Source organism: Mus musculus, chromosome 17 (assembly GCF_000001635.26).
Source record: "Mus musculus strain C57BL/6J chromosome 17, GRCm38.p6 C57BL/6J".
In the NCBI taxonomy this organism is placed as follows: domain Eukaryota; kingdom Metazoa; phylum Chordata; class Mammalia; order Rodentia; family Muridae; genus Mus; species Mus musculus.
In genome coordinates, this window is record NC_000083.6 from 71,951,312 (window position 1) to 71,974,455 (window position 23,144).

A 23,144-nucleotide genomic window follows, 5' to 3' on the forward strand; every position below is an offset into this window, starting at 1 on the left:
AATACATGCCTCTCAAAAGCATTATGCAAAGTTAAAGAAGGCAGACAGTAAGTTAAAGACCTCATATTGAGTGATTCTCTGTATAGGAATCATCGAGAATAGGCAAATCTGTAGAGACAGAGAGCAGATTAGTGCTTGCCTGGGGCTAGCCGTGGAACAATATTGACTGCTAACTAGCGCGAAGCCTCATTTTGGGGTGATGGAAATGTTCTAAAACTGGGTTGTAGTACTCTTTGTAGATTCTAGAAACTTGCTGAAAGTCATTGACTTGCACACTTAAAAATGGGTAAACATTATGGCATGTAAATTATAGCTTGCTAAAGCTGTTGGGAAATAAGGAGGGAAAGGGAGAGATAGAGAAAAAGGGAGAGAGGGATAAGACATAGACATGCAGGAAAGAAAGACCTCTCTCTCTCTCTCCTATATACCTATGTATGTATGTATGTATGTATGTATGTATTTACTTACACGCACACACACACACACACACACACAGAGAGAGAGAGAGAGAGAGAGAAAGAGAGAGAGAGAGAGGGAGAGAGAGAGAGGGAGGCAGAGAGAGAGAGAGAGAGAGAGAGAGAGAGAGAGAGAGAACATGTAGGCTGACAAAATTGTAGGCCAGGGCCAGGGTAGGTACTGGACAAGAAGGCGGAGGAGAGACAGAAGGCAGAGGTAGAAGAGACACACAGGAAGAAGTGTGAAGGGGAAAGGCCTTTTGTTTCTCTGGATCTCAGCAAGGGAGTGAAATTTTCCTGTATGTTCAAACCAGGCCACCTATAGCCATGGCCCAACACAAAAATCATAAGCTTATTTACAACCTTATGAGATTCTTTTAAGACAATTGTTTTTTTGTAACGTAATCATGCCTTTCTTTAGTGTGAACCTTGCAGATGCCTTTGTCCCATTCTGATGAGACAAGGCTGGAACTTGCCTGCACTGTGAATCACAACCAGGTGGAAACCCCCATCATGACTGAGCAGGTAACCCTGGTCAGCGCTTAGAAGGGGTAGATGGTGGCTTAGTTCCTTTTGGCCGGAGGACAGTTATTGCTCCACTGGAGAAAAGCCTTGAAATGAGAAGCAAACTCTCATCTGAACAATGTGTTTGTGATCAATTATTCTCAACTGCTCTACTCCCCACACAGGCCTGTGCCTTCGTCTGTCTTGTAAAATCTGGTCATAGCTAACCTTTTCAGTGTAAGAGCCACAGTTAGAAGGCCCAGATGCTTTCATTCTAAAGGAGAAATGACTGAGGCCATGTTTAACTACACAATGAGTTTGAGGCCAGCCTAGGCTACATGAGAACCTGTCTCAAAAGAGCAAAATAAAACAAAATTTCCCAAACCAAACCAAACAACAACAGCAACAAAACAACAACAACAACAACAACTAATAATAATAATAATAATAATAATAATAATAATAAATATTACTATAAAGCCTCTCAAAGTGACTAGAAAGAATCATGTTCTTTGGTGGGGAATGTGAGATATCCTACACTGGAGAGGGCATTGGTCCCATAGCAACACACACTCTCGATCTCCTCCCTGGGTCATCCACTCCTTATCCATCACCACATGCTGAGGAGCCAGGCCACACATTCATTTCGGTGCTAAGCTACATCATCAGTACCCCTTCTTGGAGGACGTCAGGTGCAAGGGAATACATGACCGTGTGCCTATGGAGGAGGGGGGGGGGGAGGGACAAGCTCTCCAGTGTTCCCTCCAGAGACCCCAGTGGAAACCTGCAGTCACCTCACCTGCTCTGGGTTTCCTGCTTTCATCCTTCATGACTGAGAAGTTAGAGCTACAGGGTTCCCCGACAGCCACCACTAGGCCTTTTAGCACGGATGGGATGACGTAAGACGGGGCTGCAATGGTTTTTAAGTACAAGAGTCTCTAAAGCATCCTGTGAGTGGATGGCAGTGGAAGCTGATGTTTGAAAGCATTTAACGGACACTGGAAGCTGCCCATATTTTGTAACAGGGGCACTCGGGACAGGCAGGGAAGCCTCAATCAGATGGCACCAGGAACACACGGGAGGCTGCCCCAGTTCACTCTGGGGCCAGAGACTCAGGTAAGGGGACAGGTGGGACAAGTGTAGATGAGGGCCAGACAGAGGTGGCAGGTATGGACAGGACAGAGGTGGAGTGGAGGCAATGGGGGAACGGAGTCTGGAGTGGCAGGTGATGGGACAGGCATGACACACTGGGGATTATTCCAGAAGTTCATTGTGAGGGACCTGGCCAAGAGATGAGGTGAAGACTGGGCCAGCTGTGATTTAGGCTTCTCTGCTTCGGACGCTGCCTGGTTGTGTGTCTCTAGCAAAACCAAAGAGCAGAGGCTCTGGAAGCCCCTCCCTGCTAGAGACAAGCAAGACTTCCTCCTGGCTCTGAGTCCTTCTGGTCCAATTACTCTTTTAGAGTTACTTTCCCAAAGACACAGGCACCAGGCCATTCCTCAGAGTTTATTCTAGGACCTTAGGTCCCGCACATACTCTTGAGTACAGGTAGAACGTTCTAGGACTGATGGGAAGCAAGGCTGTATTGCTAACAGGACAACAGACTGACAATCACACAGGTTACCTCTGTGGCCCAACCCCAACACTTTTACGCTGGATGGGGAGGGAAGCCGTGTCTCCTTGGCTAGAAGAGCCTTCCTCTTCCTGAGTGGGATATCTGGTGAAGGAGAAGGCAGAGTGAGCACTTGGGGCCTCCCCTCTCTTTGGCTTTGTGGTAACTGCCAGATTTGCTCGGTTCTTTCTGTTTCTTCAAAGTAGATTTTCGATTTGCAGGAGTCGATGCTGGTCTCACTTTATTTTTTCTTGCCTAAACCACACTTGGCTAGAGGTCTTGACTCATGCCTGCTTTTGCATAAGAATGCATCCACCTTTCCATCTTGTGCAAGCTTTATAGACAACCTGTTGAAACTTAGCCCAGGAGGATTCTGGGAAGTGATCATTTGGGCCACGGGCCAGGCCAGGTTTCCAGGAGGCAGCTCTGGAAGTGGGTGCTTCCTGTCCTCACGGAGCAGATCTTTGCAGAGGACATGGGGATGCTGCTCACGCACAGCTCAGAAAAAACCGCACCATCTCGCTCAGGCAACAGACTGTTAATGGGCAGTGAATATGAGGCCTTCTTTGCAATCCTCCCAGCCTCGGGGATTGACAAACCTAATTAAGTTCACTTAATGATTCTAAGTAGCTGACAAAAAGGTGTGCGTCTGAATGTGGACTGAGGGAATAACAAGGCTTTGGTGAGAGGGAAAGGATGCGGGTGGTGTAAGAGGCATTTGATGGATGGGCACCCCGGCTCACATTCCTTCCCTGGTCATTTAGTAGGATCCAACAAAGAGGGGGAGGGGGACCCATTTTCACAGCTGGGGCTTGTCTGGGACCTGGCTGCTTAGGATAGAGCTGGCAGATGCTGCCGAGAGAAAACCACTCTCTCTCGTTTCTTATTGCGCAGTTGATTTGTTCAGTAAAAGTCTTCTGAAATGGACTGTCGCAAGGCTGGGGTCGCGGCATGCATTTCTATTAGAATAATGTCTTCGATGAAAAAGCCCCGCCACATCCACGCCATTATCTGCATAATTGACTTCAGTTACCGGCGGCGGAGGAGGGGCTGGACTGGGGTGGGGGGTGGGGAGCAGCTTTGGATTCCCAGGACCCACCCTGATTGTATCTGACTGGGCAGTGGCTGGACATGTATGTATTCATATGCTGTGACTTTTGGTGATTGTGAATACACCATGTTGAAGGTCAGGCTAAATTGGGAATGTTTCTGCAGCCACAAGCCCAACTCTCTGAGGTAATTTACTACCTCAAGACTTGCTTTCTCCTCTCGGCATAACACCAAGAGAAGAGTCAATACGGAGTCTCTAGGGCTGCCAAGGGTCAGAGAGTTCTCTCTTGCGCAACCAGGCTGGTTGTGGTGAGGGAGCCTTCTGAAAAGAAGGAAACATATCTTCAGATAAACTGCATGGAGAATTATAGAAACCCTTTCACACCCACAGGCCAAGGCTTCCAATCGCTGGTTTTCCCCTTCGTTAATTTTGATTTTCTTTGGTGTGGCGTGTGCATCTCTGTGTGTGTACGAGGAGGCCAGAGGAAGACATCAGGCATTCTGTCTACCTCTCTTCCTTGAGAAAGAGTCTCTTGCTGAACCTAGATTTAGGCTGAGGCCACCAAGCTCCAGTGACTCTCTGGACTCATCTGTCCTCCCTAGTGCTGGGTTACTGGTGCACACCAGCAAGTTCAACACTTTGCATGGGTACTGGAGACTCAAACTTATGTTCTCACGGGAGCGCAGCAAATGTTCTGACCCACTGAGCCATCTCCCCACCCCTGAACATTGGCTTTCTGTGTTGTTTGTTTGTTTGTTTGTTTGAAATGACACTGAAGGGTTCTCGGGAAGGAGAAACTAGAGATGTCAGCCAGGGAGAAGACAATCTTCATTAAGTTCTTTCTATGCTATCTCATCCCCTCATTCTGTGTCATATCTGTCGCATGCTGGCATGGGAAGCAGGTGTAAAGGAGAGAGCGAAGGGAAGAGGGCCTTGATTTATGGAGCTCCGGACCAACAGAGGAGGCAGCAATAGATAAAATGCTTGGTCCATAGGCTAAGCACTGGGTGGGAAGAGAGTATAGAAGGGAGTTAAGGGGAGAGAGAGATGAAGGTAGAGAAGAAGAGTGGGAAGGGAAGGAGGAGGAGAAGAAAGAAAACGAGAATACTCTTACCCACTTAAACATATCCCCACCCTAACTTGCTCACTCGCTCACACACAGAGGCACGCATGCAAGAATCCACTAAAGGAGATGAAGAATGTCTGAGATATCTAGGGAGCATCATTTGCCTTGGCCAGGTACCCACTAGGAAAAAGCAGGCCTCTCATTTCCCAGGCTATGCTTTCTGCCATCTGTTGTAGAACCACCCATCCCACTGAATCTCATGTAGTGTTATACACACTTTTCAACAAGTCCGTAATGTCTGTCATATACACCGTTCAACAAGCCCTTCACAACAACTGAGGCTGTGGAAAACTATCTTCGTTAGAAGGTACCGAGTCCATCCTTCTTAAAAACTGGGATGTCCACTCCTATATCTCAGGACCTGCAGAGAGTCCCTACAAGGGACTGTTTATGTGTGCCTTGGAGGGCAGAGATGGTACCAGATAAGGCAGCTTTCCTATAACGAAAGGCCCCAGGAAAAGGATGGCTTGAGCTTCCTTCTTCCCTGAGAAGAACATCTTTATGAAGGTGAACTGGAAGGCACCGAATCTCAAACTACTGTTGTAGAGTAAGTCAGAGCTACAGACTTGGTGGGACCCTGGGCAAAGCACAAGGTCTGAATAGGTGCTATCTTAGCATTTTCACACTGCCTTTCTCCAGGATAAGAGCTTGCACTTCATTGTTTCTGCTTCATTTCTATTTTAATGATAAATCTGCACTTCCTTCGACAACGTGACAAATTATACATATCATCTTTTGCCTTGGAGCAAAGGTTGTCAGCCCATGTTATGAGTCAGACAGGAGCATAGAGCATAGGCCTCGTCCTAGGAGTTTGGATATTGTGTAATTCACATTATTCAATGGCTATGGGACTTCTGACCTCTTCACAGCTAACGTCTACTCAAGCCAGGGGACATGCTGGTTGTGACTGGTGAGAGGAAAACCCAAGGAAGACTTTCGAGAAATCTAGGAGAATGGCGGTGAAGCTATGGATAGAAGTATGCATGGGAGTTGCCTTGTGATGTCATGATGTGCCAATCAGGCAGCTGGCAATGTGGGTCCAGGACTCCTGTGGAAATGAAGATGTGTCAAACATTTGCCTGGAAGTGAAGATAGAAGTTATGCCAACGAGGCTCCTCCCAGAGGACAAGATATGTTTAGTTGGATTCTGCTTTACTCCAAATATTAGAGGCTCAATTATCCCTTAGATCCCAGACTTTGCGCCTAGAGGGAGAAGGGTTGAGAACAGAGCACTTCATTTTCACAGGCATTAGGGGTCGTGAAAAACACACACACATCTGTTGACTTGTAAACTGAACTGTGGATTTAAAAACAACCAAAAAAACAAAAAAAAAAACTTGAGCAGATCTGAATATCCGCTATCATAAAGGCAGTTCACGTAGTGCCACTTTGAACAACCGCCTCTTAAACGAGACACACAGGCCTGATCTGCCTCAGTGCTCTGTGCTCTTGATTGTGGAAACAGCAATCCAAAGCAACAGCTTGTCCCGAACGTCACAGTAAATCAGCATTAGAAATGGGATTTAAAGCCTCAGAATTACTAATCTACTCCTTGCTCCAATGATCTGAGATATTTTCCGAGAGAGGAACAAGGGCGAGATCCTCCCAGAGTTATGAGGGTTTGATTTGTAAATGTCAATGCCTGGGTGCACACAGCACGCTGAGCCACCAGCTCTATCTTCTCCCTTCTCAGAGAGCAACTCCAAAGCTGCCCCTGAACAACTCTTGGAAGGCAGCAGAAGCTGAGGCCTCTGTTGTAATGTCTCCCCAAATTCCCTTTTCTGAGTTCTACTTTGTGGGTTTTTTTTCCCATTTTTTATTAGGTACTTAGCTCATTTACATTTCCAATGCTATCCCAAAAGTCCCCCATACCCACCCACCCCCACTCCCCTACCCACCCACTCCCCCTTTTTGGCCCTGGCGTTCCCCTGTACTGGGGCATATAAAGTTTGCGTGTCCAATGGGCCTCTCTTTCCAGTGATGGCCGACTAGGCCATCTTTTGATACATATGCAGCTAGAGTCAAGAGCTCCGGGGTACTGGTTAGTTCATAATGTTGTTCCACCTATAGGGTTGCAGATCCCTTTAGCTCCTTGGGTACTCTCTCTAGCTCCTCCATTGGGAGCCCTGTGATCCATCCATTAGCTGACCGTGAGCATCCACCTCTGCGTTTGCCAGGCCCTGGCATAGTCTCACAAGAGACAGCTACATCTGGGTCCTTTCGATAAAATCTTGCTAGTGTATGCAATGGTGTCAGCGTTTGGATGCTGATTATGGGGTGGATCCCTGGATATGGCAGTCTCTACATGGTCCATCCTTTCATCTCAGCTCCAAACTTTGTCCCTGTAACTCCTTCCATGGGTGTACTTTGTGGTTCTAATAATTTCACATTTGGTTTTCCCAAGGGCCTCCGTCAGACTCAAGACTCCAGTAAACCCAGTGGGCTTAATGGTCCTGTTACCTATATTCACAGCCCAAAGCACGTGGTGGCCTCATACCATTCCCTCTTGCTTAAGATGGCTACCCACAATCCCCTGACACAACCCAGAAACAGCAGAAACCATCCCTGTCTTTAGACCTTTGCTTACCCTGACACTGTCTCTAGAATTAATGGCCTCATTCTCTAAGATCTGGATTTTTCTTGAGGGCTGACTTATTAACTATCTATTACATTCAAGTTGCCTTGACTGCTTGGATCCTGGGAGATCGTTGGAGCCTGTGCAATGCTAGTGGGTTAGGCTGCCACTCATGTATTCTCAGTGCCATCCAGATCCTGTAACTTAGCAAGAGGCTAGTCCTATGCATGGACAGAGATGAATATACTATTGCTAACAATCTGACCGTCAGCAATACCTCTCCAGATACTTCTTGGTTCCCTAGCTTACCCACAAGAGACTTGGATCTGTCATGTCTTAGTGTCAATGTCTTCCAAACACAGTTACATGCCAAAGTCATTTGGGGGAACTTCTCGAAGATAGCATTCCAAGTCTAAGATGTCTTCTCAGAGTGTCTCTCCACGGGTGGGATCCATGGATCTTCTTAGTGGCAGCGGGGGAGAGAGTTTTCTGGCTCATAGGAACATGCAGCCGGATTTGTGGGCTGAAGCTTTTTGGCAGTCTTGAGCCTTTTCAAAGTACTCTTTTCCTGCTTATTTCTTTTCTTTTTAGAAAAGAGGAAGTTTGGTGAAATTCTGGGGTGATTTCTACCAGAAAGTAAGAATTTGCTGCATCATAAAATTTTGGGAATGAAACATTCACACCTCCGAATAGATCCTGGAATTGATTTCAGCTTTGAATTATGGAGATTGTGGACATGCTGGCTGATCTGGGCCCAGAGCAGCTAATGAGGGAGTTGGGCTCTCAAGTGACACTGATAGATGCCCATAGAAGAGAGCTGCAGTGCTTGGCTGCCGCTTCTTCCTTCCTTCTCTTCTTTTTCTTCCTTCCTCCTCTTCTTCTTCCTTCTTCCTCCTCTTCTTCCTTCCTCCTCTTCTTCTTCATTCTTCCTCCTCTTCTTCCTTCCTCCTCCTCCTCTTCTTCCTCCTCCTCTTCTTCCTCCTCCTCTTCTTCATTCCTATTTTCTTCCTTCTCCTCCTCTTCTTCCTTTCTCCTCTTTTTCTTCCTCCTCCTCTTCTTCCTCCTCCTCTTTTCCCTCCTCCTCCTCTTTCCATTCCTCATTTTCTTCCTTTCCTCTTCCTCCTCTCCCCCTCCTGCTCTCCTACCTCTCCTCCCCCCCTCATTTTAATGAACTTCTATCTTATGTGGGCACACAGCTAGACTGCATTTCCCAGCATCCTTGAGGGATCTATTCTGAGGTGTGAATGTTTCATTCCCCAAATTTTATGATGCGGCAAATTCTAGTCAATAGAAAGTGAGAAGTAATAATACATCAAAATCTTCAAATGCCTCTCTCCATGCTCTCCCTACACTGCTAGCCAAATGCAAAGGAGTCCAAGGCAGGAGTGCAGGCCTGAGCCACAGTGGAAGGGGTGTAAGTTCTTGAACTCACCAGGCACACCCATGTTTGATTTTATCTGAGAAAGAAATGAATTTCATTTCTGGGAACTGAAGGGATACTGTTATTTCAGGTGTTGCTATCCCAATCAACAAACAGCAGTACTTCTAAGGTACCCAGGATTTGTTTAGTACACTTGGCATTGGTGGTTGGTGACTAACCAGCTCATGGTGATGGAAAGACTCTGCCCTTTGCTGGCTGCAGGAGACCATCGAACTCTTCTCCTTTAGCTGCAACCTTTACCTAACTACACACTCTGGCTATGTTGTAGGCAACCTGGTGAGCCAGGCAGGGTACATTGAGGGAGAATAGTTTAATATGCTCGGGCAAAGATATGACTGTTCTCATGCCTGTGTGCTGTATACAAGGCTCTGGACTCATTATGGAAACTTGGTCCCTCCTTTTATCCTTTGATGTTACCTGTCTGCTGACTACAGGTCTATATCTTTGTCTGGATGATCAGTGTGGCTGTCTGGTTACACCCAGGCCACATTTGGTTTGCTCCACCAGGTCAGTTTTTTTTTTTTTTTTTTGGCTTAGTCCTTGAGTGACTCGGCTCTGCAGGTGTTGCCTGACCACCTTGTGGTTGACAACTGCTCTACAGGGCTTTCAGGTGGCTCAAACAGAGACTCTATAACATGGTTCTATAATAGCAGTTTTTTTCCCCTGCAAGACAACAGTGCTGCCTATTATCCTGGAGATTCTAGAAGTCACTTCTTGACTCTGATAGCAGGCATTTGAAAGACACTGTATTCTGAATGTGTTGATCTTGATGTCTTTCTCAGCCATTTTCCACATTATGAAATAAGGCCTCTGACCTGGATCCTTCTGATTTTAGCTAGAATGACTAGCCAGCACGAGCCAGGAATCTTCCTGTCTCTGTCTCCAGTTGCTGTGGTCAGTTTGTTTGTTTGTTTGTTTGCTTTTGTTTGGACAGGGTAATTGTGTAATGCTAGCTGGCCTGGAACTCACTATGTAAATCAGGTTGGACTTGAACTCACAGAGATCCACCTGCCTCTGCCAACTGAGAAGAGCTGGGATTAAAAACATGTGCCACCAAGCCTAGCTTGGCTTTTGGTTTTTAAACCTTGGTTCTGAGGCATCAAACTCACGTCTTTATGCTTGCATATAAGCACTTTACACACTGAATCATCTCTCCATCAGCTACTCTTAAAATATATAAGATATTATGGGCCTCAGGGGGTTATGAAGCAAAGAAGAAAAACCTAAACAACTAGCTTGAAATGTGTAAGAAATATGGTCTAAAAATAACTCAGAACCAAAATATTTTGTCAGTCACAAGGCCTAGCATGTTTAAGATTCCTACCTCTTGTCACACACTGTATTGTATTTCCTCAGGCAGGGCCTAGAAAGCAGAGTGGCCTAAGGGTTAAGGGAAAAATCATTTAACCTCTTTAGCACTCAGATTTCTCATATATAAAGGGAGTTAATTATAGTTTCTATCCCAAGGGACTCTTTGAAGGATGAAAGCAGATAGTGCGGCTAAGTACTCGTTACAGTGATTGGCCAGCAGTGAGCACTCAACATGCGTTAGTTCTGACCTGCATTTGAAACTCATTCATGGCTGCACCAGGAAGCTGTGATGCAATTTGTGAAAAAATACAAGTTAAACATAACACTTCCAGAAGCAGGGGATGTCTAGACCCATGAACCCAGGATTGCCTGTAGTGTTTGGTGTATATACTTCTCTACACAGACAACAATGAAGAAAGTGCCCCGCTAAGTCTTTCCTGAGGGCAGAAAGATGCTCCAGGAAGGGAGGCTACTGCTATCCATAGTCTTCCTGGATAAAGTAGGGATGCCGAGGACGACAGCCAAAAGTTGAACAGGGGAGAAAAAGCATTTCTGGCATTTTTGGTATGAATGCATGAGGACATAACTCTCAGTTTAACCGAACTCGTTTGGAAGATGCATTTGCGAGGCATCTCACTTGCCGTTTAGGACAAAGGATGCAAAGGGAAACAGGAAACCTAAATATCTCCAGAGGGAACATTTTTTTTTGTTAGACTTTGTATACAGCATACAGCTAAAAGCCTTCCTAACGACGGTGCTGGGGAGTCGAGCTTGCGCAGGTGTGATAAGTTGTGTGCTTTCTATTTGACTGTGCGATTGGGGCGATTTGCGTGACGAGATTTGATCCATGGTTATCTCGCAGTCTCTCGCAGAGAGAGCCTGAGTGGCAGCCTCTATGCTGTAAGTGTGTCAAGGCTTAGGGCAGTGGGAAACACTGCTGTTAGTAAGGGAGATGATAATGGAGAGGAAACCCAGAATTATATCCCTGAAAGAGAATGAATGGTGATGACAATAAGGAGAGAGAACTTGCTTTTCGTCCATTTTTGAAGAAAGGTAAAATTAATTCCAGAAGAGATAATGGCAGTCACACTCGAGGAGGGAGAAGAGGTGGGTGGAGGACAGAAAAAAAGAAAGGAGCCATATTTACTCATGATAGATGTCTGAGCACGACAAAGCCTTTAAACACATTTGAATTAGTGCTGTCCTTCAAAGTTGCCATGAGAGCACGTATCTGTATTCCAGGGATGTTGCCCATGACATGCCGAGCACTGCTCACGCCACGCCGGGCACGGCTCTGGAGATTCTTTTTCCTAGTTCATCTTTGCAGTCTGGTTGTAGAGTGATGGTAATTCCATAATGATGACAGATGATGACGTTACTTCTATCAGTTTACATGGTTGTGAATGGACAGAAGAGATGCCATTCATGGACACACAGCTTCTGGCTGCCAGCCTTTTAATGGGCACATGGCACAGTCACTGAGATACTGCTGCGGCGTGGGAGCAATCTGACTGCAGTTCTTTGGTCTCCACGCTCAGCTCAAGCTCCCAACTCACAGGCGCCGGGGGGAGGGGGGTGGCACACGGTTAAGATCAAAGTCTTTCTCATAAAGTGGTTTTGACAGGACAGTGACCACACACAAAGAAAGCACAGGCACCAGGCGAGTCCCCAAAGAGGGTCTCCCTGTCACAAGAGTAACAAATGCTGTTTTGGTTTTTCTGACAGGACACAGGCGCTGCTTTGAAATATGGAACTCTTTGTGGTCGCGTTTATTATAAAGTGGTCTCGTCTGTTTTGCTAGACACAGGTTGGACAGAAGAGGGGTAACTGGAGGGATTCCAATGGTGAATTCTCAGCTCATTCAGCTGCTGTTTTGAGGTATATAGTCAATTTTTCTCAAGACATATTCTGGCAACATAGATTTATTGAGCTTTTCATGTTAGGCACGCTACTAGGTTCAGAAAGCAGTGGCATATAAGATAGGGACATGATCTCTGCCCTGTGTACCAATTCAAATATTTAAAAAAAAAACCCATTAAAAATGAAAGAAAAGGCACATGTTTGCCTCAAGAGCCTCAAGGACACATTGTGGGCACACAGATAGCCCAGGATGGAGGGAAGACTTCTTTAAACAGTGAGCGAGGAGTGGTATTTACAAGTGTGGATGGCAAAGGAAGAATATTAATGTGCAGAAACTTGAAAATGCAAAAGCTTGAGGTAAGGAGTTTTGGCTTGGTAAGGAACTTTGGCATGGTACCACCGAGTGAGAGGAGTCTAGGCAGAGGAGGAGAATGAATGGTATGAGATACTGAAGCTGAGGTTGGACACATCACACATAACCTTAAAGAAAGGTCTTATTGGAGAACATAGGGAATGCCCTAAAAGCCCCAGGAAGCCAGGGACATGAATAGACTTGTGTTTAAAAGAATTGCTCATGGGCGGTCCAGAGGTTATGGGGAATCTTATCTATGATAGGATCTTTGAAAAGAGTACTTCCTGACTGTACAGGTTGGAGACCCTGGGGGAGCAGAGATGATATAAGGAAGCATGGAGAATAATGTTTCCAACGGCTAAGGTCTATGATGGGGCGCTGACAACGAGGAAGGTGCTGAATGGTGGAGATGTGGGATGAAGGCTGAGGGCATAGACTGCGAATGCCTACCACCGGGGGCTGGGAGAAGGGAGGTGGTTTGCTTCTGTCCTCTGCTCATTTCTCATTTTCTGTTACTTTCTTCCCTAATTGGTTTCTTTCTCTCCTTTAACCTCCCCCTGCCCCCGTTCCACTTTGTGGCAATCCAGGCAGCTGGGGTGGCCTCTCTCCTGGGAGGAGGTCAGAAGAAGTTGCAGGACTTCTACGATTTACGCACTCACAAGAACCTCACCTTTGAGGTTATCATTATCGTTATCATTTCTGAGATGACTATGCCAGACTCCTCTGAGGCACTGTGCAGGTGATGGGGGAAGAGAAGTTTGTCATTTTTAGTAATATTCCTTATTAGCAGCTTTTAGTGTTGAAGCATTTAGTGTGTACCGAGGAGTTCACCACTTTTCTTCCCCAAACCAGAGACAGCTGTATGCCTCCATTTTGCAGAACATGGAAGATCAGTGGCTGGATTTGTACTGTTTGTTCAATAAATTACTTATGAAGCCACTTAGAGGCTAGAATAAAAGATGCTGAAAACCTCCTGACACCCCGTTATGTATAGATTCTTTTGGCGATCCTATTATTTATTCCCATAACAACCTGGTGAAGTACTGCTTACAGGATGGGATGGTGAGACTCGGGGAGTTTCAATAGATGGGATGAGGTTACACCACTAACTAAGCTTGGGACCGTCCACTTGAAAGCCTGCGCTCACTTGGACACGCTGCTGTCCCACTTCCTCTCCGTTGCTGCTATAGTCTAGTTTGAGTTTAGCAAGCGAAACTATCAGACAGTTCACCTGCGCTTCCTCATCTTGTGCCTCCGGTCTGCGTGCCTCCCACACTGCCTCTAGCTTTGAGAACAAGTTGGTGGCTGGCAGGCGTTTTTTTTTTGTGAATGGAGACATTTTCTTCCCCCTGTAATTATGTGTGAATTAGGTCACGGTGCATTGTGAACCAAGCTGGCTTTTGTCTGAATCTTCACTGAGTCCTCAAATGGATGCTTTGGCCTCAGGATCAATATTGGAAATACCAGTCTGCTAGTGACCATCAGTGGGGGGAAGAGGAAGGCTAGGAACAAAGTCTCCTTCAAATGCATCTCCTGCGGAAGGGAGCCAGTGGACTCAACGTCCTCCTTGCTTTAAATCCCCTGGAGTAGCTACGAAACAGAGAACTTGCTGGGTTGAAGAGAGAAGGGGTAACAGTCAGAATTAATTTTACATCTCCCAGGAGGGATGGCTCCAGCACCGCCAGCAAGGTTCCAATCCCTGTGTGTGACTGTCACAGTCCCCAAGGATGAAATACCGGCCTATGGAGGTGGCACTCATACTTTCCCCTTCCTCCACTTTAATTAAATCCATTTGTCCCAGGGTCATTGAGCCTGGGGACATCTATGGGCTCTGATCATCAAGCCACATACATTGGAAGGAGAGGATGGATGCTGTTCTGAGTTAGAAGGGGGTTTCTTCTCTATGACAGGAGAGTTCCCATTAGAAGTGGCAAGGAACAGCATATTATGAGGTTTGAGAGAAGAATTCAAAGCCCAGCTCCACACTTACGAAGCCTCATGACAACAGGCATCACTCTTTGCCCTGCTTTGAGCCTTTGGTCCTTGTATTTCAAAGGTTGGTTCACCAGAATGGTAATTTGAGTATCTCTTGTAAGACTATTGTGAAGACTGCACTAGATGGTAGAGCGTGATGCTTAGCCAATAGCAGGTGGTTTTCCCTTCCAGTCTACCCTGTAGGTGAGATGCCACCCTGCCTTTTGCTATAGGCTATGTCTGTGCCACCTGTGGGATATTCAGTAAAGCACAGCAGAGTGTCACAGACATGCTGCTGTGCCAGGCCATTTTTAACTCAAGCATTGCTTGCTCCAGGCTGACTGCAGGTGGCAGGGTAGTGCCATCCTAGGGAGACAAGTGACAGCTGAACTCCACAGGCTTCGGCTCCAATCCAATGCCCCATGCAGCTGGAGATCTGGTAATCCAGCCATATCCATTTGGAAGTGGGAAGGACTAAACCTGGAAGGAGTCAAGGCTCTTGTCCAAGGTCACAGAGGTTACTGGTAGTAAAGTCTGATAAGAACCAGGGTCCCTGGTAGAAGCTCTTCTCTGGTCAGTGAGGAGTCTGGCATCTCCCTATGTCAACCTGCCTCTGGAGCTGAATCAATAGAGCAGTACCCCCCCCCCCCCCGCCCCCTGGTTCCAGTCTTGGCTCAGAGACAAACTTGTTTTGCTCCTTTGATTTTTTTCAGCTTTTCCTCTTTAAAAGAACGGTGGAGAATAGTGATGGAGCTTCCCCACCCACTAAGGTTTTGTTGTTAACGAGGAAAGAGGAAATGAGAGGAAATAAGAGGAAGTAAGGCAACATCCATCAAGTGAGAGAAAATGCCATAGAGATATGAAACCCGAGCATCATTTGGTAGTAGCTCGAGTGCCTCATTTTCTGCTCTCTCCACAGACAGATCCTGAAGAAAGCCAATCAGGCCAGGTGAGAGCTGCAGGAGATGAGTGTTCATTAGTGCGCCATCCCTTGAAGAATCTCGAGCTCCCGGCAATTGGCAGGAGATGTGCATGTCTCTGTGTGTACATGGGTGTGGTGGTTAATATTGACTGCCAACCTGACAGGATGTAGAACTGCCTAGGAGACAGACCTCTGGACTTGTCAGTGAAAGGATTTTAGATTGGGTTTACTGAGGTGGGAAGACCCAACCTAAAACCATTCAATGGAGCGGTACCATCCAATGGGGCACTACCATCCAAGAGGGCAGTACCATCCAATGGGGAGGAGTCTCAGGCTGAAGTAAAAGAAAGAAGCCAGGCCAACACCAGCTTTTATGGCTCTATGATTACTCATCTCTGATGCAGTGTAACCAGCTGCCTTATGCTTTTGTCATTGTGCTGTCCCTGCTATGATGGCTTAAACCCTCAAACTACGAGCCAAAATAAACCCTTCTGTGATGGTTTGTGTATTCTCTGCCCAGGGAGTGACACTATTAGAAGGTATGGCCCTGTTGGTGTAGGGGTGTCACTGTGGGTATGGGCTTTAAGACCCTCATCCTAAGTGCCTGGAAGTCAGTCTTCCACTAGCCGCCTTCAGATGAAGATGTAGAACTCTCAGCAACTCCTGAACCATGCCTGCCTGGATGCTGCCCTGCTCCCATCTTGATGGTCATGAACTGAACCTCCGAACCTGTACGCCAGCCCCAACTAAATGTTGTCCTTTATAAGACTTGCCTAGGTCATGGTGTCTGTTCACAGCAGTAAAACCCAAACAAAGTCACCTTCCCTCCTTAAGTTGTCAGGTACTTTGTCATAGCAAAGAGAAAAAAACAACCAATCAAACGTCTTAGATAAAGGGCATGGGGGAGTGTGAGACCTTCCCAGGTCAGCACTGTGCCTTGTAGGGTAAAACAAAGCAGGAGGTGGGGTGGGGGGAATGAATAGTAACTCACCTGTCAGTCACATCGAGGAGGGACAGCACTGTATGCTGCCACAGGCTTAAGCCTTCGTCAGTGGCGACATGCCAGACAGTCCGGCTTTGCTCCTTTCCGGTTTTGTTCTCCACCAGCACCAGAGATACGTTTCCTCTCAAAACCCCGCGGATGAGCCAGGACATGCGGAGCTGAGAGAGAGAGAGAGAGAGATGCACACATCAGTTAAAATGTTATTGTACCACGGAAACCTCAAGTATCCTTGCAGCCCCGGCAGAAGCTTAAAGGACTTTGCTGGAGGCTCATCTGAATTGATCCAGCAAAGGCAGCTGATGCCCACAGCCTGATCTTGCTAACAGCTGCCAAAGGACTTTCACTGGAGTTCAAGGATCTGGGCAGGAACCACCATCGAGCAATCCGAAGCTTCATTGAGGCTGATGATATCACCCCAAATTTCAGTGATTCTACCTCTGCACTAGACCAGTAGGGTTATTCAGGCGAGCTTCCTTAAGGATACCCAAAGATTTTTGCCTATGGTCTCAACTCACTATGTGATGTAATAGAGGTGATTTTTTTTCCCATTCAATTTCTTTTGATTTAGGAATAATGGACTTTTGTATTCCTTCTAATAATTACAGGTGTTGTTTGAACAGTGTCAGATCACATGTTAGCTAATGGGAGACTTCCTCTCTCTCTCTCTCTCTCTCTCTCTCTCTCTCTCTCTCTCTCTCTCAGATACACACCTATATATCATGATATCCTAATATAGTTATCTTCCCAAATAAGGATGCTGCTTTGCCAAAAGGAAGCCGAAAGCGTCTGTTTTTGTTGTGTCGTGGGTTTCTATGGCACCATTCCCTAGACATTTGAAAGGAAACAGTAGCTAATAGTAGTCTTTATAAGAAAGTGTAAATGTAGTCATGTTCAGAGGCAGTGCAGGCTACAAACTGAGGTTTAAGATAATAGAGGTTGTGTTTGATCGAGGCAATCTACAAACAACACCTAGCATGTAAAAGAACTCTGCTGTTCAGAGTCTGAAAGAAAAAGGCTCCCGGAGAAAGATGGGCAAACATAGTGTATCCTGAACATGCAGAGCTCTGGTCAGCCATGGTTCTTGGCTCTCGTGGTTTGAAGAGCTAGTTCTCTGTCATGCCCAGCTTCTGTCTCCCAAGCCCTGACTGGTAGCTGCTTTACAATTCAATTGAAGAGGATGGTACCACCATCCATAGTAGCCTGATAATTTATACTGTCCTACCTAGAAACCCCATCTCTAACCAAGCCATAGCTGGATCCTGGGTCCTGATCCGGTGAGTCAAATTTACCGTCACATGTCTCTATCCAGGGGAACAAATACTCACCCCCATTAAAACCTCCCATGGTAGCTGAAGGAATCTACCAATGTTTTTCTGTCTTTACTCAGTTTTCTTGTATGGCTGGATAACACTGATTAGAGGATTTAACCAACTCCACCTTAGGTAATGCTAACCAAACCTACACTATAGGCAATACTTTCTTATAGTCTATGGCATGCAGTGTCCTGCTTGGGACTGTGCCTGACATGTACTCTCCTTTATTTTGCTCCAGAACACTGTGGATTTGGACTTGGAAAGTGGAACTGTTGTTCCTCAGTGCCCTTGGTTGTTGGTACTTACCTCTGTGCATGTGTTGGTACTTTCTCCATTCTGTGGCTGCCCATCCCACCGCCTTCTAGCCCCTGCCCTTTCAATTGATCCCCCCCTTTCCCCTACCACCTTCAATCGCTGTGCCTATAGCTCTTCTGTCCACAAAGAAGATCAGATCCCTCCCACTTTAGGAAAACTAAATGCCTTCTATTTAATTCTTGTGGCTCTTCTGGCTCACAATCTGTTTCTATTCTCCACTTAGATGTTCGCATATCTAGTAACAGGAAGGTAAATGAGTCCCCTTCTTTATTCTCTTTTATGTTAGGAATGGATCCCGAAGCCTTGTACATACTCGGCAAGCACAGTACCACTGAGCTACATCCCCATTCACTCTTCAATGTTTTTCCAACAGGCTTCTATCTTCACTTCTTCATTAATCTAACAACAGAAGTCTCATATTGCCTTTAGAACTTATTCTCTGAAGTACATCCATGGCTCCTAAAGTACCCCTTCCCCTCTCTCTCTCCCTTCTGAAACCTCTTGTGAACTTCTGTCACATTCCGCTGTCATCTGTGACTCGGCTCAAAAGCTTTCAATGGGTTCTTATTCTCCACTGGAAAAAGTCAAGGTAACCATGGTATGGTCCTCTATGATCTAAGGAAATCAGCGTGCTTTCTAGTCAGCAAATACTGATGGAGCAGCCGGGCTGAGTCACAGGTGTTTGACAGATACACAAGAGGTTTCTTCATCTTCTGGCAATATGTTTTAATTCAATCAGGGTTGGGGGAGGGGAAGAGATGAGCTAGAGGGGATAGAGGAGTGAGAAAGGAAACCAGAGAGAAGAGGCAAGAGAGAGAAGACTGGGGTGGGGGCGCGGGGGGGGGTGGTGTTTAAAGAGTTCTTAGTCCCCTCACCTCCACCCCGGGAGGTGCTAAGGCTCCCTTTTGCTTCCAGGCTCCCATATGGTCATCTCCATATTCTGAAATGTTTACTGTGTGTTACTCCGTTTTGACTCACTCCACACAACACTTCCCTGCCCTCATATGGGGATATAAATAGCAAGTTAAGATTTAAACAATGTAACTGACTTTGGTTGTGATGTAGGACCACCCAATAGCCCATAGAAGACACACAAGACAATGCAAGACCCTTGACATTACTAAGACTTTAATCACCAAACCTGTTTGCCCTAACTAGTAAGAGTGATGAGTAAACAGACTGAAAAGAAACCATCAGACAAACCTTGCTTTGAAATGATGAGTTATATTACGAACACACCTAAGAGTTAATGTGACACCTAAGGCATATACTTCAGTAGTGTCTGTTTCTTAGAAATAGATGAAGAATAAGACTGCAAACAGGCAGTCAGTAGACAACTAGTAAATGTGTTTGGGATCATGCAGTGTCTCTTGATCCCTGAGTCAGTAGGGATATGTGTCTACTCAGATGTGTTGCCTCCAGATACAGGGGTTCTCTGTGTAGTCCTGGCTGCGTGGGACTCACTTTGTACACCAGGTTGGCCTCGAACTCAGAGACTCACCTGCCTCTGGCTCTCGATTAAGGGTGTGCATCCCCACTGCCTGCCTCCTAGGCCTACGTCTTAACTGCACCTTCCCACGCAGGATCTCCAGATTCTGTCTCTGAGCCAGTTGTTTTTTCCTTCCAGAGTCTGATCCTCACACCAGACCTTGCAGTGTTAACCTGGGACCATGTTAGAAGGGTAGAATTTCCAGCTGGGTACAGACCTACTGAATCAGAGTCTACAGAGAGGCACGGAATGAAAGAGCAGCCTCTGGGGCTCTGCCTTGGTCTTCATTTACTGCCTCTCCAGAACGCAGTGAGAGTAACTGACCTTTGTATCAGTACAGACTCTCTCGGGGAGTAGGGGGGGGGGCTCTTCAAACCACTCTAGTTTCCTGGCTTGAGGACTACGGATGAACTAAGTGCCTGTGCTCCGAACCAGCTTACCTCCTCCAAATCCCCATTTTGTTGTGATCATAGCTGTCCCTTCCCAGTCTAGCTTCAAAGGTTGTTATGGAGACTCTGGACTGGGTTAGACAGTGAATGTGAGTGATACCATGAACAACAACACATGAAAATCAGTGGTTTTTCAACCTGGGCTGCAAAACTAGGAACATCCGTGGAGTTTTCCAAACTGCCACAGTCTGGGCTCCACTGCAGATTCTCTTTTAAGAAGTCCTGGAAGGTTCTGGGCAGTGGTAGGCTTTCAAGTCCTTCCAGGTGCTACTGAAGTGCAGCCAGGCAGGCTGAGACCACTGTGGGAGAGAGACTATTTAGTGTAGCAAGTAGCCTGGCTCTCTCAGTGAGGGGGTCCGATTTCATCTTGGATTTGGAGTTAGAAGCAAATCTCAATCACTAAGGAATGGTTTTAGATGTGGCCACAGAGTGAGGTGACTCTCCCATAGCGGGAGGGCACAGCCCCCAGCAGAGCCTTCATGGGTTGTCACATGGTGTTCCCAGGTGAGACTAAGGACAGTGCAGGCAGCAAGTGTTCCCAGTGCCGAGGTTGAGCAGGAGACAGGATTCTCTTCTCTTAGACCTGCAGACTAAGGTTCTTAGCAAGCTCATTTTTGCGCATGTGTGCATGTGCATTTGTGCGTGTACAGGTTGGTGAACATGGATGCATGGGCAAGTGTACACGTGGAAGCTGGAGGGTGCCCTGTAGTGTTTTTGGTAGGTGTGGTCCATCAAGGGTTTTTTTTTTTTTTTTTTTTTTGGTTTGAAACAGAGTCCATCACTAGTCTGAAACTCACAAAGTAGGCTGGACTGGCTACCACAAGGATCTCTGTCTCCACCTCTTTTTAAGAATTATTTATTTTACGTATGTGAGTACACTCTGTAGCTCTCTTCAGACACACCAGAAGAGGGCATTGGATCCCATGACAGATGGTTGTGAGCCACCATGTAGTTGCCGGGAATTGAACTCAGGACCTCTGGGAGAGCAGTGAGTGCTCTTAACCATTGAGCCAAACTGTCTCTACCTCTTATGGAGGGGGTTAGAAGTGCAGGATACTATACCAAGCCTGTTTTTAATTATGAATTCTAGGGATCAAACTCAGATCCTCATGCACGTAAGGCAAATATTGTAACAATTGCGTTATTGCCTCTGCCCATTAACTTTTTTTTTTTGACCAGGCTGGCCTCGAACTCAGAAATCTGCCTGCCTCTGCCTCCCAAGTGCTGGGATTAAAGGTGTGTACCACCTACCACCACCGCCCGGCTGCCCATTAACTTCTTAATGCTAAGAGCTGGAGGACCTAGGTCAACCTACTGAGAATCCCATTTAGTTGCCTGTATCTAAAACCACTATGGCTCCTAAAGCAGAGTGGGCTTGAGTTCTTCCGAAGGATCTCTCTTCCCATCATCTAGTTCTTAAGAGCCCGGTGTACCCAGGGCTATAGATTCTCTACACCAAGTGTACCCAGCTTGGACCTGACAGCAAGTCCAAGTTTCTGGTGCCACCCATGGTACGGGAATCTAATCTTTGAATACAATCTTAATACCTGTTTCTATCTGAGTGGCCTGTAGGGTACAGAGTCGTTTTCTAATTGACTCTGAAAGTTCAAAAGCCACACTAGGTCCTTTCCCACAATCCCCACTCATGTAGGTATTATTACTGCCTGTTGTGGTTTGAATAGGAGCTACCTCCTCCCCCAAAAGGCTCGTGTGTTGGAGACTTGGTTCTCCGTTAATAGACATAATCTTTGGGGGTGATTAAATATGAGCTTTGACTGAGTGAATGGATTATTCGTGTGCAATGGCATCACTGGGGGGATGACAGGAGGCAGGAGGAGGGTCTTCGTTAGAGAAAGTAGGTCACTGGGGCATGCCTTGAAAGGGGACCATCTTGTCCTAGGCCCTTCCTGTTTGTCCTGTTTGCTTCCTGGCTACCATGGGGTGAGCAGCTGCCCTCTACCCTGCCTTTTCTCCATGCTGGACTCATCTTGCCATGGACCCCTACATTCAGTGGAGCCAGCCAAACATACTCTAAAACTACTGACACCCTAAGCCCGAAAGAGTCCTTTGTCCTTGTCACCATTTACTTCAGGCAATTTGTCATAGCAGCATAAGCTTGGCTACTCTGCACTCATTTTTTAGAAGAAAAGTTTAGGGTGTAGAGAGGTGACATCAGTCACTCATGGATACTACACTCAAGTCCTGCAGATGCGGACACCACACTGCCTCTGTGTGCTCTCTCTACCACACACCGCCACATGTGCATGTCGGATGCCGTGGCGATCCTTAAAGCTTCAGGGGCTTACTGAAGAGGTGCTAGATCTTTACGTCATCATCATGGTCTGCAGACCAACCTTGTTGGTGTCCCCTGGGAACCCTTCTCCAAACACAGGGCCTCCTATTCCAACCTGGCTCGGCTAAATCAGAACCCACACTTTAACAAGATCTTATCTGCAGACTCTCAGAGTGGAGGAAATTAGGGAGACAGTGGATTTTCAGCCGTGCGTTATTATCATTGTCCCTGCGGCAATTAGTGCTATATGGGCATATATTTATACAGGTATGAGGAATCTTACATAGACATACATTTATTTATATATATATATATATATATATATAAAGTTGTTTAAGTCTGTAATTTTTAAAAAAAATTCTTCTGGCTGCTTCCTAATAGATATAGGTTACAAATGGCAGGCTTCTGATTAATAAAGTCTTTTGCATGCAGACAGCACGTGAGACAAGTGACGAGAGACACCACAGGAGCATGCCACCAGCAATTATATCTCCTGGCTCCAGCCGGCCCTTTCACAAGGGCCTTTTTTTTCCCCTGCCTCTCTCGGTGGGGTCTGATAGACTTTCCAATTATGTGGTACCACTGTTTGTCATTTTATTAATTAAAGTCCTGTATGTAAAGCAGGCGCGGCATTGTGGCTAGGCCTAATGCTATTAGTTCTCTCATGGCCCTTTCCTCTTCCAGAGGTAATTACTGCAATTTTATGTCTAGGATGTGACCCGAGTTTGCTATGCATACCCTGTGTCTGTTTCAGAACCATCTCTTGAACTCATAAGAAAAAAAAATCATAGCAGAATTTTGGCTGAAAGATTCGGTGGCAGCAAATATTGTCTGTGCTACCTACAGCACCTCCACCTCTTGGGTAAGGGAGTGGTTTTTTTTTTTTTTTTTTTTTTTTTTTTTTTTTTTTTTTTACAGTTTTTCAAATTACTGAAGGGCAGTGGGAGTTTCACAATCAGAGACAAAATCAAGGATGCGTGCTCCAAGTGTGTAGTTCATAAAAGCCAAGGGAAACACATTTGACTAGACAAAGTTGCACAAAGATGAATTTGATTCGAATGTCAACAGGTGTTCCTGATGCTCCCGGCGCCAGGGGTAA

The 23,144-nt window shown here is 46.2% G+C and overlaps 1 protein-coding gene across 3 annotated transcripts in view; it reads right to left on the bottom strand.

The window, feature by feature from the left end:
• Window positions 1–23,144, bottom strand: part of Alk (anaplastic lymphoma kinase) — a 735,715-nt gene that overhangs the window by 82,324 nt on the left and 630,247 nt on the right. For all 3 annotated transcript variants that reach the window (XR_001782029.2, XR_385265.4, NM_007439.2), the window contains exon 9: window positions 16,175–16,344. Coding sequence is in view for 1 of the 3 variants with exons in the window: in NM_007439.2 (NP_031465.2) it covers window positions 16,175–16,344 (170 nt within the window). In the remaining 2 variants the exon portion in view is untranslated. The remainder of the gene's footprint in view (window positions 1–16,174; window positions 16,345–23,144) is intronic.